This window comes from Diadema antillarum, unplaced genomic scaffold, assembly GCF_040938485.1.
Source record: "Diadema antillarum isolate AM-2024a unplaced genomic scaffold, OU_Dant_1.0 scf00000178, whole genome shotgun sequence".
NCBI classification, from domain to species: Eukaryota; Metazoa; Echinodermata; class Echinoidea; order Diadematoida; family Diadematidae; genus Diadema; species Diadema antillarum.
This window is the reverse complement of record NW_027271067.1, coordinates 816,051-836,759: the sequence shown is the minus strand read 5'-3', so window position 1 is coordinate 836,759 and position 20,709 is coordinate 816,051. Positions and strand designations below refer to the sequence as shown.

The 20,709-nt window shown below is 39.5% G+C and overlaps 2 protein-coding genes across 2 annotated transcripts; one reads left to right on the top strand and one right to left on the bottom strand.

Annotated features, from left to right (window-relative positions):
* Positions 1-1,460: 1,460 nt before the first annotated feature.
* LOC139722934 (cell division cycle protein 20 homolog) lies at positions 1,461-12,534 on the bottom strand. Its single transcript, XM_071634217.1, has 8 exons — positions 12,189-12,534; positions 10,865-11,110; positions 10,017-10,145; positions 8,523-8,719; positions 7,115-7,209; positions 6,365-6,593; positions 2,770-3,013; positions 1,461-1,836 (listed from the first exon to the last, which is right to left on the bottom strand). The coding sequence occupies exons 1-8, from the start codon at positions 12,469-12,471 to the stop codon at positions 1,649-1,651; spliced, it is 1,611 nt and encodes a 536-aa protein (XP_071490318.1). The 5' UTR covers positions 12,472-12,534; the 3' UTR covers positions 1,461-1,648.
* A 2,912-nt stretch (positions 12,535-15,446) lies between these two features.
* On the top strand, positions 15,447-20,307 carry LOC139722933 (glutathione peroxidase 7-like). The gene is made up of 3 exons (XM_071634216.1): positions 15,447-15,621; positions 17,205-17,469; positions 19,701-20,307. The coding sequence occupies exons 1-3, from the start codon at positions 15,466-15,468 to the stop codon at positions 19,883-19,885; spliced, it is 606 nt and encodes a 201-aa protein (XP_071490317.1). The 5' UTR covers positions 15,447-15,465; the 3' UTR covers positions 19,886-20,307.
* The last annotated feature ends 402 nt before the right edge of the window (positions 20,308-20,709 follow it).

Below are 20,709 nucleotides of genomic sequence, written 5' to 3'. Positions count from 1 at the left end.
TCCATTTTATGAAGAGCTTAGCAAATAAAGCAAATTTGCAGTTATTGGTGTAGAAGCTAAGTACATTTGATATCTTGTATGAAAACTTTCATAAAAATGAGCATCTCAAGGAAAAATAGCTTTTGATAAAAACGGAGACAAACAGTGGCTTTCAAGAAGACTTAGAATGCAACCATTCTCAATTAAGCAACACTGGAGTACTAAAGATAAGAAATTAAAAAACAAAAACAAAAGCATACTAAGGAAGGAAGTAGCTTGTTGATACTCCTCGCTGTTATCACATTAAAAGTAAAAGTCGAAATGTGAAGTAACTAAAAAAAAAAAGACCTGATAAAGACAGACATTTGAAAATATAAAATTTGAACTTTCATTCATGTAAGTCAGGTTCAGCGCTGCAAAACTGTACTGTACTAAAAAAAACTCTGTCACAATTTTACATGTACTAAAATATCATCCTTCCAAATGGCTTCAATTCATTTCTTGCATTTAGTTCATAACTCTCCTTCAGGGCCTTAGAAGGACATTGAATCACATAAAGCAGATCGGACTATCAGAGACATACATGTACATGTATATTTAAGAGGAGTTGTTGGTTATGAATTTGAGGTGATGGAAATTCAAACCCAACGAGGAATAAAACCAAAGACTGCCAAACAGGGTGTATTGTATGTTTATAAGTTAGGTAGAGTATTGTACAATTCTTCATTTTTTCATAGTGTGTGTAGCTACATGGACAGTTTTTGTGATAAACCATGCAGCAATATATGAAGTCCCCAGGATAGATAAGTGGAAAAGCTTATTTGTCTTGGCTCTCTTTTTTTTGCACAACTTTCACTTATTCTTCCTCTTCCAGTCAAAAGAGTTGAACTTGTAACCAAGGCTAACATCAAATTGTGTTATCCCAAAACTCTCATTCTAGATCATAGTATGTACATTGTATTAATAAAAGCATATTAGATGTTGCTTTGAAATCAATCTTAATAAATTGACGTGCAACATGATTAGTTTGTTATGTTCAAACATAAAAACAAAATCAAGATAAGGAATGAAGATGTGTATCAAGAAGTTAATCATGATCTATAAATATTCTCCCGATCTAAGCTGTGCAATAAATATGTATTTCCATGTGATTAAAGCAAATGTAAGTTTAGCAAGTTGCAGGAAATATCAACTATAAAATGATATACACCAAAAAAGCATATGCATGCTTCAATTGAGATATAGCACTGAAACACAGCTCAACCATGCAATGCAAGTAATAATGTAACTTGTTGAAAACTGGTATTCATAATGCAGATTACACTGAAGCCTTGTCAGAACTTTCAGACTCTGTGCAGTGGTTGGAGGCTGCATACACCACTGATATGTCCAACTCCATACATTCACGTTTGTAATGAGATGAGCTGCACATACCGCACAGGATATGTCTACATTCTATAGTCTTGAGTTAAGTCTCTGCAAGTAAAATGTGGCCATGCAAGCACTGGCTCATTTCGTGCACTAGTCACTGCATGTCCTGTAGCAATCTGCCCTTGCAAATGAGACGGAGTGTCCAAGTCACTTCTCACAGCAGATCTTCAACAATTCTCGAACAAGGCACACTTTCCAAAAACAAACGACACATTGACTCTTTTTGGCCATGATTGTCTCAGCGGATGTTTTGCCTCCTGCCGATGGTGCTGTCTGGAAATTTGGCCTTGAGGGTGCTCTTCTCTTTCTTGGTCTTCTCGCTGGCGGCGAAGCACTTCCACAGCCTGAGGGTCTCGTCTGCCGCTGCCGACACCACGGTGGAGCCGTCCGGACTCATGGCCATGTGAAGAATACGAGATGTGTGACCTGAGAAACGCAGATGGTATGGACAAGGTGTGAGATACTGTCAGTTTTAGAATTAAAAGGAAAAGTCAGGATGTGAGAAGACAGCAGACTCGTTGAAATAAACTCTTTAGGATGAAGAACAGTTCTTGTTGTATGTAAAGATTAATGTTACATCAGTGTGGCTCAAACAGTGACAATAACAACAACAACATCAACAACAAAATAAAAGAAGTTTGAAGTTTGGAATGAGAAAAAAAAAACCACTCTGTTGAAATATAATTGTACTGTTGTATACAGCATTTTATTTGTGCCAAGAGTTTATTTATGTGACTGTGCATCACAAAACCAACAAAAAGTCCCATCCCTTGATTTTACATGAGGACTCAAAAAAGTGAAATGGGTCAACCAAGTCAACATTGAGTTTTTCAAATGTTCTGAAAGAGCTAACTTTCTTTTACATTATCCTTCAGTTAGGGATCATAACATGAATGGAAAAGTGTGTTTTAAGCAGTTTTTCTACAACCCTTTTCTGGGGGGAGAGTAGAATGATCAGGTATGTCTTAGAGGCCACTTTTCATTTCTGAAATCTTTTGCACACTCTCCATTTTTAGTCTAATCACTTTTGAAAGGATAATGCTAACAGTGCTGCTTTGAAAGTTGGCATTAATCATGGACAGAATCTGTTTATAGAACATGCTCAATTCACCTTAATCTGATAATCCCTTCATTGTCGTAGACCCTGTACTTCAGAGCCTCTTTTCTCAGTTCACACTTTTCCATAGTGTGTGCTTTCTTTCCAGTATTTAGATTGGTTAGGAGAGTCCATTTGAATTGAGTTATACATCATTTTAAAGCTTAGACTCTGCTCTTTCAGAATCTGCCCTTAACTAAAAAATCCATGTTTGGCGACTTTGAAAACAACAAAATCATATGAAGAAATGAATGGAAACTCACCAAGCAGCTCTGCGATGCGCACCATCGTTGGGTACTTCCACACCACCAGTTGGTTCTGGGCAAAGCCATGGGCAGAGATCAGCTCCTTGTACTCCTTTGACCACAAGAGGGCGCACACCTGAGACTTGGTGTCCACGCTGCTCAAACACACCCCAGTGTTGCAGTTCCAGAAGCGGATGTGCCTGTCTGCTGTCCCACCGCCGCTGGCCAACAGGCTTGGTTGCCATGGACACCATGCCAGGGCCTACAGTGTACAAAAGATAAAACAGAGTGATGGAAACATTATTCAATATACATACATCTGTCTTTTTTTTCACACATCTTACTGTAAAACATTATATATTCGTGGCATGAAATTTTCGCGAACTGGAGCTGACAGCCCTTATCATGGCATGAAATTTTTGTGAATTGCCACGGGCGTTCAACACATATTATGTAGACAAGAAGCCAAGAACTTGTAACATATGCATTTTGATTTTGCGAATCTTGGCGCTCGCGAAATTCACAAGATTAAAATACATGTGAACATTCCTTGCTTTTACAGTATGTGGTGATGTAGCCAGGAAAGAAATACTGCCTATCAATTCTGCAACACCACTGCTACGTGGCATGAAATTTTCGCGAACTGGAGCTGACAGCCCTTATCATGGCATGAAATTTTTGTGAATTGCCACGGGCGTTCAACGCATATTATGTAGACAAGAAGCCAAGAACTTGTAACACATGCATTTTAATTTTGCGAATCTTGGCGCTCGCGAAATTCACAAGATTAAAATACATGTGAACATTCCTTGCTTTTACAGTATGTGGTGATGTAGCCAGGAAAGAAATACTGCCTATCAATTCTGCAACACCACTGCTACTTTCACAAGTATAGGTTTGAAAATTTAAAAGAAAAAACTGCCTGGAAATGGTCAGTCAAAGGTTATATCCTGACAGCAGTAGGACACCTGGTGAAAACAGTACAGTGTACTTTAATTTCTTTTATTGTGCAGTCATGAAGTGAGTGTTCACTTCGTTAAACTTCCCATTCTAAAAGGGGAATTTACTCCAAGTATGTAGGAGGCTTCAGTGATTGTAGAACTACTCATAGTATTTATACAGCAGTGAGGTTAAAGGGTGTGTACAGTTCTGGTCGAGGTGAGGATTTAGCTTTTAACGTTTTGCGAGATATTTAGAAACCACTCTATGAGATGTCAAAGAGCATGCAGTTCTAAGGGGTATCAAAAGTTTATTCAATGAAAATCGGTTTTGAAATGGCTGAGATATCCAAAAACAAGGTGAAACAAAGAGATCCTAATAAAGTTGTGGCATGTCGCCTTTTATTATTAGCACTTTTTTTGGATATCTCGGCCATTTGAAAAACAATTTTCATCAAATAAACGTTGAATCCTTCTTAAAATTACATGCTCTTTCATATTTCATAAGAGGCTTTTCATTATCTCACTTAGGAATGTTCAAAACATGAATCCCCACCTCAACCAGTACTGTACAGTCCCTTTAACCCTATTCTAACTGGGCTATTTGAGACCAAGTTTTTACTGGGCGGGGGGGGGGGGGGGGGGGGGGGTCAATTTGACCCCCCCCCCCTTCAGATCTCGGCCGCCGATCACCCGATCGCCGCAAAATTTTGACTGAACATAGAGCCAGATGTCAGCTAAAAGATTACATGGTCATACAATAGAGAAATGATGATTTTATATTTTTTAATAAATTAATTATGCAAATTTACCCATGAAATCATATTTTCACCTATAAATTCATCAAAAAGAATGAAGGATTGCTAAATTTTTGTGTCAGAGTTCCTCAAGATACATCAAACAATTTTCTTGTAAAAAAATAGCGCAATCAAAATCAGTTTGTTTTGTTTCTTATTGTTTTGTTAACTTCTTATGTATTTTATTGTTTTTTCGACCTTTTGTTTTCTATTGTTTTTTTGACCTTTTGTTTTCTATTGTTTTTTGCCAAAATTTGTTGCAGGCACTTTTTCCAGCTTATCTACATTAGAATTTATTAATTTCAATGTTCAAAAGTTGAAATAATCTAATTTATATCGATTAAACAAAAAAACACAATTTGCATTGAATTTGCAAACGAAATCATGAATTTGAGCTGTTTTCGGGTTGACATGCATATGCAAAACATTGCGAAACTTCAGAACGGTGTAAATTTGGTCTCAAAATATGCGGGAGACTTCAATGAAAAAAGTCATGAAACGACGCGGCAAAATCTTTGCGCGTTACAGAATCGTGGCGCGAAATGTCGAGGGGGGGGGGGTCAATTTGACCCCCCCAGTTAGAATAGGGTTAAAGGAAACTTACAGTGGGTGATTTCAAGTTCGGTGCTAGTGCTAGCCCCCCGAATAACAGCCTTAAATCGAGCTTCACCACTAACAGTCAGATTAATGAGGCAATACTGATCAAATTTACTGATACCCAGCACTAGGTGTTGGAAATCCGCGGGAATAGCGCAACGAAAAAAGTGATAGTGCATAGTTAAAGTCAAATATAAAAAGATGTAGCCATGACTGTATAGTTTTAGACACATAACGAGGAAGACTGATCAAAACGCCCCAAATTTCATCCCTTCTTTAAAACAAAATTATCCTAATTTTGCTCTTAGGCTCAGATTTATAAAGCCATATCATGAGTGTTTGTGTATGTTACGTGGGCGACCACTGCATTAACATAAACTTTGCACGTAAAACTACTTATGGACGTAAATATGGGTCTCGCATGGCAATGCTAACACCAGCACCGTACTTCAAATGATGAAAATGATAATCCCTAGGGGCAAGTGTTAGTCAATGGGGAAAAGCACGTAAATTGCTGATACAAACAGCGGAACTCGGTTCAGCAGATGACATTCAACACCGAGCCCAGCAACAGCAACCGGAAATACGTCATAATTTCGAGGTCAACTCCCAACACCGACGTGACTTCAAGTTCAGTTTTATCGCCAGTGCTAGTGCTGAGATAGCGCTAGCACTACACCTTTTGTAGCACCGAACTTGAAATCACTCAATCTGTTCAAAAGTTTAATACTTTTGAATTTCTGAATCTGTATGTAAATCTATGTGACTACATGCTTCAAAATTTTCTGGCATAATGAAAGAGCACTTGACTAACATTCAGAAGACAGGGGAAATAATACTGTAATTAACACATGCTGATAGCAAGTCAAAAGAATGTGTTTTCCAATGAAAAACTTAGAAGCAGGGCTGCATACTAACCAATCTATTCTACTGGGCCGACCTGTCTGTCTGACCAGTAGGTACTGGTCCATTCCTGAAAAAGTTATTGGTCCGACAGTGAATTTTACTGGCCCTGCACCGTCAGACCAGTGCCAGTGTGCAGCGTTGTAAAAGTAGAGAATTCTTTTTATATTTTCTTTGTTGCTACCCTACTGTGACACAACAAACTGGTGTACTCTTCTCATCCAGCAATGGCAGCACCGAAACTTAATAAATGTGTAACTTTAATTCTAACCGAAAAAAGAAGCAGGAACAAAAGCAGACAAAAATTGTACTGAAGTAGAAGTTTTCTGTGCATTGGTAATAATGAGAATTCAGCTTGGTCAGAACAGTCCTACATACCTTGACTGCAGCCTGGTGCTGGTTGAGGGTGTAGATGGGGACATTGCAGGGGGTGGCAGAGAAGGTCGGCCAGATGTTGAGGAGGTTGTCGTTGCCGCCACTGGCCAGGTAGCGTCCGTCCGGGGACCACTTGAGACCGCACACCTCCTGGAGGTGGGCAGACAGTGTGCCAATGTGGTGCTGGGCCACGCGCACATCGTGGTGGTGGATGGTGCCGCTTCTCGATCCACTGTAGGCAAGATGGGACAACATTATGGAAACAAACTTGTATTCCAGACAACCAAAACAGGCCAGATTTTCAAAGTCATCCTCCCAGTGATCACACAACTATTATTTTGTGTGTTAGAACATGTGTTCTAATACAACGCATAGAAGAGTAATACACATCAGCAGAAGAGTATGTGCATTTGAGTACTTTAAGATAAAAGTCCATTCAAAGTTTGGTATCATGACACAGTATTTCAAGAGAATGACTTGGGATCATGTTTTCAGTAGTGATCTGCTCTAGATTATGAGGAAATTGAGAGGAAATTTTACATCAAAAGCAAATACAAAGGATATACTGGAGATAAGGCAAAACAAAGGAGACAAATGATACAGCAAACTAATGAATAGATAGAAATATGGTTCCACATGAAAGACTCATCACGAATATGAACATACATTTGGATTGCGTGTTGCACAACAGCTTCTGACGTATGATTCAAATTACCCTGCATGCACTCCAAAGATGCTATATACTGCACATACCTGCTGAGTACATAGGAGTTCCATGAGAGTGCCCCCACCCTAGCAGCATGGCCAGCCATACAGCGTAGTCTCTTGGCATTCTCAATGTCCCACAGCTGAAGAGAAGAAGGAAGATACCAGAGTGTTGTAAGTACAGGAATACTGTATGCTCTGCTTTTTTCACTACAACTATGCTCGATTATATTTCTCTGGGGGAGGAGGGTTGTGTGGTAGGGGTTGTTAAAATACGGGAGAGGGAAGTTGGCTCAGATATCTAGCAACTAATTTTCAAAGAATTAAGATTACTTTTAATTCCCTGTTATGTTACCATGGACTTTCTTGCAAACCTGAGGCACGGTTACTACTGGGCTGTCTAGCCTAGATAATTCAGGAAGGGGTGGCTAAAATTAACTGAATGCTCGTGAAAAATCTGTTGGTCTCTCGACACCAGTAAACACTCTCCAAGGCCATGAACTCTTTACCAGGTCTTTTTACAACAAACACCAGCACATGTGACACCACCCAGTCTCCTGCCAGTGTCACTACATCAGAGATGACTTGTTACAAACTACTGTATGTGCAATGAATGCATAACACATTTTAACGACAAAACAAACCTCCAGCTCACTAGTTGCTCTTTTCAAAACCACAACAATAGCTCCAAGAAAGGGTTGATCACCAACTGCATCAACCCTAGTATTATGCCCATGATCCTCACATCCTGTCTATTGTTTCGGGTTCACCAGCATCATGGGGCATGACTGCACACTATTCACAAAGACTCTGCTCCTATCACATGAACCCTTTCAGCACCTGGAGGAATATTGCAACTTTGACCTCTACTCTATTTGGGGGGGGGGGGGGGCACATTCATGCTTATATTGGAGATGAAATAACAGAATTGAGTGACCCTTGGATGATGTTCTTTTTCACACAGATACTGCTGATACAGGGATGCAAACCATAATAGAATTGCACTGTTTTTAAGGCTAAAAAGGAATACTTTTGACAGAAAACAGTATTTGTAGCTGTCCTGCAAAAGACATGTGAAGTATTTCATAATTTGGAGAAAAAAAAACATGCATTTTCCATGAAACCTACCATCCTCTTTTTTTTTAATCAAAAAGAAAAGAAAAGAAAGCATACAAAATACTGTAAGGTAACAATTTGAATCTCTGTTACGTTTTAACTGGTAGAGACACTACAGCTCATGATAATTTAATATAATATTGACTACTACTGCTGATATCTTAGCACAAAGTGAAAGTGCTTGAAAGTCACAGGCTTTTGCCCTGTCTGGAAACTAATCCACATCATCTGTACATATTCCTTGAAAATCTTTAATGGGGCAAAGTTTTGTACCGGTGCTACAAATGAGGAAGAAAGGAAGGAAGAGAAGGAGAGAGAAATGGTTCAAATCCCCCTTTACCTGCACCTCCCCACCACTGGTCCCGACAGCCAGATAGTTCCCTTCGGTGATCCAGCTGACCGAGGTCACATAGTCCTCCGGTCCCTCAAGCTGGAGGAGCTGTTTGATGTCCCCACTGGCTGCGTTCCACAGGTACACGTTGTTGGCCAGGGCCACGGCAAGGTGGTTGTGGCAACTCCAGTCTATCAGGTTCAGGTCTGAAAGAGACAGAGCCGAGGAATTAGAACAGGGGAGAGAAACAAAAAATCAAATTTGAAGTGCCATGTCAACATCCAACCAATCTCAAGAAGAGAGTCTCCCTTCCTCTATACAGAAAGATCCAGGTACATGTACTACATACAAGCAAATCATCAGTGTATATATTCTTCTGTTAAAGGACAAGTTCACCTTCATAAACATAAGGATTGAGAAAATGCAACAATATTAGTAGAACACATCAGTGAAAGTTTAAGGGAAATTGGACAATCGATGCAAAAGTTATGAATTTTTTGAATTTTTGTGTTGGAACCGCTGGATGAGGAGACTACTACAGCTTGTGAGTCATATGCGTACAACAGTATAAAGAAAATGTAAAAGAAAATTCAACATATTTTCACTTTTTTCGCATAATAAAAGAGCACTTGACTTGCCTCTTTCTAAAGGCAGGGGGAATAATATTACCCATAACATTTGTCGGTAACGAGTCAGGGGAATGTGTACTTTTTTCAAAAGATGGAATTTTGTGAAATTCTCTTTATATTTTCCTTATATTGTTGTACGCATGTGACATCTAAGTTATTCATACACTGCAGTAGTCTTCTCATCCAGCGGGTACTGCACAAAAACTTCAAAAATTCATAACTTTTGAACGGATTGTCTGATTTTCCTCAAACTTTCAATGATGTGTTCTACTAATATTGCTACATTCTCTCAATCCTTATGTTTATGAAGGTGAACTTGTCCTTTAAACTAACTGAAACCTCACGTCAAATGCAATACCCAAAGGAGGCAGTCATTCTATGTCTCTTTGAAAATGATTGGGTTGAAATTTGCATGTAGTCCAGCAAGTTCAGACCCAGTGAAGTCAACTTAATGAAGGCCTCTCTTCATGATGCATGCACTCTCTTTAATATTTTTTCACCTTTTATACTGGGAGTTATCAATACTTCAGGTAAATCCCACCATGAATGGCATTTGAGTGTAGCTATGCAAGTCTCCTCACTTTGCTTTTATGTGAAGTATCAATAATTCATTTTCAATCAAAATTTTTCCATATTTACCTCTTTAGCAAGTAGGAGGAGGTACATGTGGCCGACATTTTTCAAACACTGGAAGCACTATTAGATAGTGCCTTTAAGATTTTGGGTCACTCAGAGTCAGGGTTCTCACCCACTATTCTTTCATTAGGCCATGGCAGTTCCTTGATTACATTTCAATGGAATTTCAGCAATGGAATAAGGTAGACAGCAACAAAATTGAGACCCTTCAAGAGCCTAGACGTGGCCTGATACTCACAATAGTCATCAAGCATGTCAGGTGCATCCAAGATGCGCTCTGGCTGCTGCGGGATGTGTCTGACTGTCTTCTTGGTGGATCCTGGCGTCCGATTCTGTGAATACAGCACCTTCAGGTTGTTCTGGTACCCTGGTATTTGACAAAATATAGTTGCTTTGCTTAGGGCATGTGCCAAGTAGAATGGAATGAATGTGCACATCTGTGTTTTTACAGATGGGGGAATTTGATCATTTTGCAGTATGAAATAAGACAATAATCATTTACAGAAAGACTGGTTACAGTTTGACACATATTGCAGCAATTTTTTTTTCTGTTAACATATCACGAAAACAATAAGGAATGCAAAACACTACGGAATAAGTTGACTATTCAAAACAACGCAATCAGAGGTAAAAGTAGTACAATGTAAGAGATATTGTAAGAGAGATTGACTCTGCACTTAGATAAACAATTATAATGTGAACAAAAATAAACACACACACTATTACTGTCATTTAGAACTTTTAGTTGCATGAACAAGTTCAATTTCTGAATTATGCATGTCTCTCTCTCAAAAAAAAAAAATCTGACACCTTTGGAAAGATTTTGATTTTAATATGAATCAGACCAAAAAACTGCAGAGTACAGTGTCTGCAAACATTTAATCATCACATATGACTTGTGTCCATGTTTTGAAATGCTTCATTTGACAGGTAAAATTAGTCATGTACATTTTGAGAAAAACAAATTCTAAAACCATTAGATGCAGATACATACAGTTGTACATGTAACTACACTATCCATCTTAGAAGATAAAGTACTGGCCCACAGTAGTCTGAAACTTTCAAACAGCCAGTCCAAGAACCAACCTTCAGGCGCACTCGGGGGCTTGTTCTTGTAGCAGAGGATCTTGGAATTCATGAGGTCTCCATTCAGGTTTTCCGCCATGGCCCTCTGGTACTCAAGTTTGGAGGGGCTCATCAGCTCTGGGTTGGTGTTCTCCCCTGCGGCAGAGCTGTCCAGGAGCTTGAAGCTGCCCATGTCAAAATTTGTGGCGCTCCTGTTTGGGATGAAGCGATCTCCTCCCGGGGTCCTCGTCGGCGTCTTTGACTTTCCTGACGATCAGAGTAATAGATAATGACATTGTTACGGAGATCTACAAGCTCTTGTACTACTAAGAGATATTTTTTATTCTTTCTTTTTCTTTTAGTTTGGGTCATCTTCTATTATGGACAATGTCAAGTTTTACGGAAATAGCTTGACAAAAATGTTTCTTCCTCTAATGTCCCTTGGAAGACAGACAAATGAAAAAATATGTTTGGTTTGAAATTAGGAGGGATTGATTTTTCACCACTCACTTAATGAAGAGAAAGAAAAGTAAAAATGGAAATAAAACTTACCTACCAATGTTTTGTACTTATATTGTAGAGTTCAAAATTTGCTCAGAATAGATTTATGATCCATGCAGACTGTATGGAAATTCAGATTCATCTTTATTGATCTATGACAGGACATAGAAATGTTGCTTCCTCTTTTGTGTGCAATGATGCCACCCAACTCACAACACAGTTACTTGTTTCCATGACAATTACAATGAATGTTACGTGTACAACCTGTATTTACGAACGAAGTTTGTGATCGTTACGAACTTGTACAACAAAAATGATGTTTAATGCCCTGCGGAAAATGCACTGAAAACAGTGAAATACATTTTGGCTTCTTTTATCACTCCTACTGACTGAGGCTTTATCAAAGTTTACATCAAGACAGAAATTAATATCTTGCCTCAGTGATACATGGATAGTAGGGCCTACTTACAAACAAGGCAATACTTCAGTCATCTGATTGAGCTTAACCCCATGAATACAGCAAGAACTACTTAGAATTGGTTAGAAATTTCTTTTTTTGATTTACAATCTATAAAATTCCTTTCATCCTTACGACTTGCAGGGAAACTTCCTCAGTGATATTTTATTATATAACATACTTCATAACATACAGTACAGCATTTGTGAGTAGTGAATACCATTTCCCTAAAGAATAGAGAAGAGAGATCGAGAGACAGAGTGAAAGAGTATGCAAGGGAAAGGAGAAGAACCTTATACAATGTACCAGTTTAGCTTAATTCAAAAGAAATGAGGCACAAAATACATGAATGAGGGCAATTTCAAGCCTAGTGAAATGGGCACCAACCTTTCCCTGGGGTCTTCGTCCTAATGCTTCCACCTGGCGTGCGTGAGGGTGTCTTCGATTTTCCGTTGCCGCCTGGTGTCTTGGAGGGAGTCTTGCTGGCACCAAAGGACCGGTTGGAGACCTTCATGGGTGAGGTGACGGCACTGCTGTTCAGGCTCTTGTTCATGGAGACATTGGCACAGCCGCCCACTTCCTTCGCCTTGCGCTGCCAGCGCATCGCTGGGCCACCCGTTGGCCCATCGAGCTTGAGAAGGCTGTTCAGTTCATTATCAAAGTGAGACATGCTGTACCTTGTGTACTGGTTCCTCTACGACATACAGCTACAGTACCCGTATGTCACAGCAGCCTGTTGCTGGAGAAACAATATAATTTAAAATATGGTCAGCCTACAGATGTAATAATGTATGTACATTGTAGCTACAGTACAGTTGTACACATAGCCCAGTCGCTGTAGAGAAGTGCTGCACAAGGCATCTGGTCAGGTTAATCATGCTAATGTACAACTACAACCGTTGAAGTAATATGCAACGGCTAACGCATTGTGTATTTATACATATCATGGCACCTTTTGATTTTATGTATATGTACTGAACATGTTGTACCTCATATCTTACAAAATATTCTGTTTCCCCTTTGGATTAATTTCATTTCACCACAGCAGAAAATACCACAGATTCATGTTACGGGTTCAGACTGTTGATTCGTATCACAGATGCGGAATTCTCGGCGGTGATAATGATATTTTTTACTGTGTGCCAGTGTGGTGCGGTGCAAGCTTATAATTTTAATCAGAGCTGGCGGTTTTCCATGAAGGGCAGTGATAAGAGCACATTTTTTTACTATAACAATAATGAGGATTTTCTCCAATTCGTTTTAGTACAATTATTGGAAGTAACGCTCAGTTGTACATGTACCTTAACCTAACTCGTCTCAGTTCTCTTGATTTGTGTTTTCGTATGTTCAAATGTTCTTCACTAACTTAACATTCACACCACACTGACACTGTAATTCATTGTAATGTGTAAAATGTTGAATACAACATCAACAACTTACAAGTGCACATAAACTTGTTATGTTTTAACTCACTAACCAGTATGGCAGTAATGTCAATGAGTAACCATACACAGCCCAGTCAGTCCCTGTATAGCGAGCGACATGCTTTGCACAGCGTCTGGTCGGGCTAACTACTGTAAAAGAGGTTTCTTTCGCGGTGGTTTTATTTTCGCGCTTTTCGCGCTTTGAGGTTGAACCGCAAATTTAACATCACGCGAAAATGTTTTGAACTCATCGCTTGTTACAACGCTATCATTACCGACCGCGAATTTACACACACGCGAAAAAGTCGGCATCGATGGAAACCGCGAAAGTTTCTGTACGCGAAAGAAACCACTTTTACAGTAACCAGGTCAGGTGATAACATCTGAATCATGCCCGTTTTGGGACTAGCTAGAACCTACATGTAGCCTGACCAGACGCTGCCGTGCCGCTATTTATCATGATTTATACAGCTACTGGGCTGCGTACAGTTGAGTTAGTTTTAGTTAGAACCATACATGGATGATGCACATAAAGTAGCTAACTGTTAGGCCTTACAAAGCACGTATGTGATTGTTATACGTATGGCCATGGCATGGGGCTGCTGGTCGCAGTTTTGACCGATAAGTCTGTCTAATTCCGCGAAAAACTTCTCAATAGAATGACATTTGCTGGGTCAGTTTTTCGCCGAAAAACTGACCCAGCAAATGTTATTATTATGAATGAGAAGTTTTTCGCGGAATTAGACAGACTTGTCGGTCAAGTCGCAGTTAGGCTAACTGCGAACAGCAGCCCCATAGGTCTACGCACAGCGTAATGGGTATGCGACCTTTTATGCGTATGGAGCTGCTGGTCGTAGTTACAATTAACGTTTTTTACTTTTTTGATAGGCCTAATTCAGTCCGGGAAACCCGCTCATGAGGACCGCTCCCGCGTACGATGACTGCCTCACCTCATGAGGAGAGTATTTTAATGGGTGCTCTGCATCAGTTGATTAAAACTCGATTTTTGAAAAAAAAAACAGATAGGATTTTTTCTTCTTTTCATCGTGGATAGTGGACATGTGTGTGTAACAAAAAATCACCGTGCAAAGTTGCGACATTATTTATACGGCAGATGTGAGATGAATAGAAGTGAATAGGGGGGCCTCATGAGGCGTTCCCCCCAGGCCTCATGAGGCATGGGGGCGGTCCTCATGAGGCGTGGGGGCGGTCCTCATGAGGCGGGGCAGTCCTCGTACGCGGGAGCGGTCCTCATGAGCGGGTTTCCCGGACTGAATTAATTTACTAGCCGTAACCAGCGTAACTCGTAAGCGTAGGCGTAGAGCGACATCAACATGCGCGACAGAGCTTGAGTTGCATTGATGTTACACTGGACAGATGTCCAGCCAGGTCTCCCCGGCAGTTGTCACAGTCGCTGTACGGCGTCTGGTCGGGATTCAAAGTAAACTTACAGAACGGATCGTACTACAATACACACTGTCACCGCACTCTGCACTCACTCCTCTCGGTCCCGCATGTGTTTAAAAGTTACATTTGTACCACGCGCCACGATCGCTCACTGACACTGCATCCATCAGCTCAGCTGTCCACGCACTACACTGATCTGAGATTCAGAGGCACAAAAATGAAAGCAGTTATCGCTACGCTTTAATACATTAGAAAGGAAGACACACTCTAGATCTATACGTATATCAAACAATGAATCGACAATAATTTGCCACCATTTTCCTACCTTTTCAAATAAGAACGAGCAGAAAAGCCAAGGACTTTGAATCTTGAACAGCGAATAGGCCAAGGGGTTCCGTTGCTGCGTCTTGTTTTGAATGTGATGAGGATGTGTGCGTACATAATGCATGCAGTGTATTCAGTGTAGATGCTTGCGTCCCAGCTGTAAACCTCAAGACCATTTAAATCAACCGCGTCTTGATTGGACAAGCCACTTGAAGCGTGTCATCCGGCCAACGCTCATTGGTCGACCAAGGTGGTGAAATGTTAGTCTCCTTCGCGTTTACGTAAATATTTCTATACTCATAAAGAATACAATATCATTATGTGCCCTTATTCCTGCCAAAATATTCATAACTTTCTATATTATTAATAAATATATACTGAATTATCACTTTTTGGTTTTTAATCGTTTCAATATTTCATCAAAGTTACAATATTCAAAAGACTAATATGTCAGCCCCCTGTGCATGTTCATTCAGTCAGTAAACAAAGCTTGTGTTTACGTTGGCAAAATGCGGTGCTCTCATCATATTCTGGCCCTCCTTTTAGCTCTTTCAGCGGTTCCACCATCTTCTTTTGGTAGAAAGGAGTGGCGAGATAGCTTTTATGAATACACAGTGAAGTCAATCGACGGAAAAAGAGTTAAACTTGAAAAATACAGAGGAACGGTGAGTTTTACTTTTGCTTACGTCGACTACGATACTGACACTGACAAGCCCGAGCGCCGCGGGCCTATTAAAGCCATACTAGGGTTAGATGCGGATGAGAAGATGTGTGTTAGTACAGCACAGCTTGTGATGTCACTTGCGCACTACTGTATGTACAGTGATGAAAATATAAAAAGGAAAATACAGTAAGGAAAATATTAAAAGAAATTCGAGAAAAAAAAATGATTTTTTTTTTTTTGGTTTTTTTTTTTTGGGGGGGGATGCACATTTCGCTGTTTTGTTTCCTCGACTTGATTGAGTATGCATGTTAAGGGTAGGGATCTATGTCTAGTCGTTTCTACGTTGTAAAATTTAATAATATTGTAAAACATGATATATTGGCTTCATGAATTTTTTGCGAATTGGCGCCGCTGACGGCCTTTTTTGCGGCATGAAATTTTCGCAAACTGCCACTGACATTCAATGCATTATACAGTTAGACAAGAACTTTCGCGTGCATTTTAATTTCGCGAACGCTGCCGCTCGCGGAATTCACGAAATTAAAATGCTCGTGAACATTCCTCGTTATACAGTATTCGGCAAGAGGCAAGCCAAGTGTTCTTTTGTGCGAGAAAAGTGAAAGATTAAGAACAGTCATGAGTCAGTGTTAAAGGGATCGTATAGTTTTGGTCGAGAGCTAATTTCAGGTTTCTCACATTTTTTGGTGAGATAATGAGAAACCTCAGATTATGAAATATGAAAGAGCATGTAATTCTTTGAGGAATTCAATGTACGATTGTTTATTTGATGAAAAATGGTTTTGAAATGGCTGAGATATCCAAAAAAGAGCGATTCTAATGAAGTGTGAGACCCACACTTTATTACAATCACTTTGTTTTACATTGTTTTTGGATGTTTCAGTCATTCCAAACCCGATTTTCATCAAATACACTTTGAATTCCTCGTAAAATGGTATGCTCTGTACTGATAAGTGTTTTCTTGGTATCTTGCAAAAAGTTAAAAGCCCAATTCTCATCTCCACCAATATTGTAGTATCCCTTTAAACTGATTGAACTAACTGATTGAAATTTCTTTAGATTATATCTCCCAATGCTCCCAATCTGAATGGGGGAGGGGGGGGGGGGGCAGCGACAGCAGGGGTGATCCACGAAAATAGATAGTGTGGCTGCCTGCTAGTTTATCTATTATATAATGTTGTTACTTGACAAGATGATGTTAGGATCTGGATATAGCATCACACTCAACATGCTAAATCATGCATCTAGTACAGATCTAATGCAAGCTGCCCATAATTCGACAACAACGCCGTCCAAAATTTAACTGCATGCCTGCTACGTTGTACGTGTACAAACCTACGTGTATATCCCCAATTCTTTTGCACATGATTGAACCTTGGTGCAGGTGCTGATAAATCTAGTCATCATGATGTAAAGGAACATCTTATAATTTACAGTCATTGGTTTTGAAAGTTTGTATTTCCCAACACTTTATGAACCTGAGTCAATATTCTCTCCTTGAGTTTTGATGTTAGGAAATGCTCCCTGCCATTCAATAAAGGTTCGTGAATGTATTTTTTTTATCAGCCCTCTCTAGTGGTCAATGTGGCGAGTGACTGTGGCTACACTGATGACCATTACCGCAACTTGGTGGAACTGGGCAAAGATCCACTCTTTAAGGATAGACTGAACATCCTTGCCTTTCCCTGCAATCAATTTGGTTACCAAGAACCGAGGTCTGATGCAGAAATCGCACTGTTTGCCAAGTCTATGTACAATGTAGAGTTCCCTCTCTTCAGCAAAGTAGACGTGATTGGATTCGATGCTGACCCTGCTTGGGATTACCTCACCAGTAAGTGCATGTTGGTGCTTGAACTCAAGATTAATGCCCAGATCAAATCAAATCAGACTTGAGAATACAATGGTGTCCTGCATTTCTGTTCCAATATTAGATATAAAATCAGCACCCAAGCGATCAGGGTGGAGCAACAACATAAAACAATGTACAAATAAATCAAATAAAGGTGGTTATACCTTCCATAGAAAGGTGTGTCAACACACCTTGCTAAGGAAGGTAACCACTTGTAAATGTTTTATTTGTACACTAATACAATTATGTTGTTGCCTCACCCTGATTGCTTGGATGCTGATTTTGTCACTATCCTGTTGACTGTCTCCAGCAATGTTTGTAGTTGATTGATGTGCCATAGATGCACATTTCTTTTGTGTGTGTGTGTGTGTGTGTGTGTGTGTTGTTTGTGTGATTACACATCCCCCTTACTGAGTAGAACGTCTGTACAATTTTCATATACAGTAATGCTCGATAATATTTAAATGAGAAAATTTTTGACACTTACATGTACACAGAAATATTAGCGTCATTCAGAAAGATCTTCAATTTTCCATTTAAAATTATTCCATTATCTTTCAGCAGGGTATGATGCCTCTATTTTTTTTTATTCCAAGGCTAAAGAAGTATCAAGGTCATAAAATAGGTCCCATACATTGGTACAGTGTAACTTTGCTCTGTTAAGCTGTTTTACACAGCTGCTTAAAACACATTTAATTTACATAGGTAATGATAATGTTTATCAGGGAGTACTTTCATACACTTTCAACATGGTTATCGCAGCTCTGTCTGAGACATACACAGACAGCTTGAAAACCTCACATGATCTCGATGCAAACAATTACATTAATAAGGAAGTGATACCAATGACTCTGTCATTACAGATACATTTCAAATGTTCACATTTTTGTAGTAGACACGAATGACTAATCTGTAACATGATTACAGCATACAAAGTGAGAAAGAGATGTGCAAACACAAAGAGACAGAGGGGCAAAAATCTCTTTGAATTTGTATTACTGATATTGTAAAGTTTAGTTGAGAAATGTTTTTATTCCTCCGGCCCGAGTTGTCCGTCTGTCTGTCCTTCTGTCGGTCTTTCCTTCTGTAATGGATTTGTGGACGGTGTAACTGAAAAACTGAAAAACTGTTTGAGGTATCCTAATGAAACTTGGCATGCATATGTATGAGTGGGCGAAGTTGTGCCTATCAACTTCATAGGTGCCAATGCTCAAGGTCAAGATCAAATGCTCAAAATTGCACTATTTCCCCCATATCTAAGCAATGCCTGAAGGTATTTTCTTGAAACGTAGCTGTATATACATGTACTACCTAATAGAGATTCTCCAGAGAGAGCTTTGGCTCATGAGGTCAAAGGTCGAGGGTCAAGTAAAAGTGTTAAAATTTCACTTTTTCTCCATATCTTGCAAATGGTTTAAGATATCTTCGTGAAACTTTTTGGAGTCATGGGTCAAAGGTCAAGCTCAACTCCTCAAAATATTACTATTTCCCTCATATTTATGCAATGCCTGCAGGTTTTTCACTGGAACCTACATGTATTACCCAATGTACGTATGTAGATTCTCTCGGAAGTTTCGTGCCAAAAGGTCTAAACTCAAATCTCAAGTGAAAGTGCTAAATTTCACTTCTTCCTCCATATCTCAAAAGTGACTCAAGGAATCATCATGAAACTTAGTACATATTTATACATGTTCTACCTGACAGTGATTCTCCTGGGAATTTAAGGTCATAGGTTCAAAGATCAATGGTCAAAGGCCAGGCTAAAATGCAAAAATATTATTATCTAGTTCTGAAATCACACTTTTTTCTACACCTTGAAAATTACTCAATACATAAACTAATATAAAAGGGTCAAAAGTCAAATAAAAATCTTCAGTTTCCCAAATACATATACCAGCACTCTTAGACAATATAGCAAACCTAGTTCAAGAAAAGTGAACATTCAACACATTTGTGACAAACCTGCCATTTCAATATTTTGCCAATTATGTGAAACTGTCATTACACACTGTCAAGACATTGTATTATATACATTATGGCAGTGGCATACCAGGCGCCACAGCAACATTTCTAGTGTAATTTATTTTTTCAATTAACATTTCATTATGCATATATCTATATTCTCATATATTTATTGTTTTTAGGGTGAAACAAGTTTTATCTCAAGCACTATATTAACAGTGATACATGTATGTGTTTACTTGTCCATTCAGGGAATGCTAGGAAGGAGCCGACATGGAATTTCTGGAAGTACTTGGTTGACAGGAACGGGCATGTGAAGAATGCCTGGGGCCCCGAGGTGTCCATCCACAGCATCTATGGAGACCTGCTCACAGAAGCAGCCATGGCCCTACCCCATCGCCGCCACTTCAATGACCGGTTCAATGATGAGTTTTGATGGAGGGGTGTGGCAAGGAGCAAGGGCACTGCACTGCACAGTACAGGTTTAGGAGTGAGGAACGGAGGAGCATTATGCTACGTGTGCCCATAGTTTCAGAGTTGTCTGACTCAACGGTCCACATTTTAGCACCCTCGCAATAGTCTTGATCGACAAGCCTTTTTCATTGTGTGAGGCGTATCACGTGTAAGATCACATTGTCCACGTGTGAGCAAAGTGTATTCCACTATTGCACAAGTGAGGGAGGAAAATGAAGTTAGAAAGAGCCTGGCATTTTCAGAATTTGAGGTCCTTGAGGAAGTGTTTGCAAAGTCATTACCGAAGATGCCTTGTAACATCCAATGTGATGGAGGAAGGCTTTCTCCATAATGTTTTGTAAGCTGAAAATACATGTACTTTAAAACAAGAAGGGTTATACTTATATTATGGAGACATTGCATCTTTAAATCACAATTCAAAACATTACTACTGTTACTCTTGCCATATTTCCTTTTTTTGTGTTACCAATTACTCATGGTATTCAAGTGGGCCTTGAATTTTTTCTTTTCTTTTTAATCTGCGTTACTCTGTTGGAGTCCATGAGCCGTGATGCGTTGTGTTCTCTTGTAGTTGTTATACAGTCAGTCATTTTTGACAAGATGTATAATTTACAATATGTGGGGGGGGGGGGGGGGTCACCAAAAGTTACCAAGAGCCTAGAACTAGCTCATCAGTTCAGTTTATAATCCCCACTTTTTTCCTGTAGTTGCTTACCTTGCTTTTGAGGCACCCAAGGTCATTTGATCCATGAACAAACTCATTTAATGGTGGTAGTGCTATTCCCT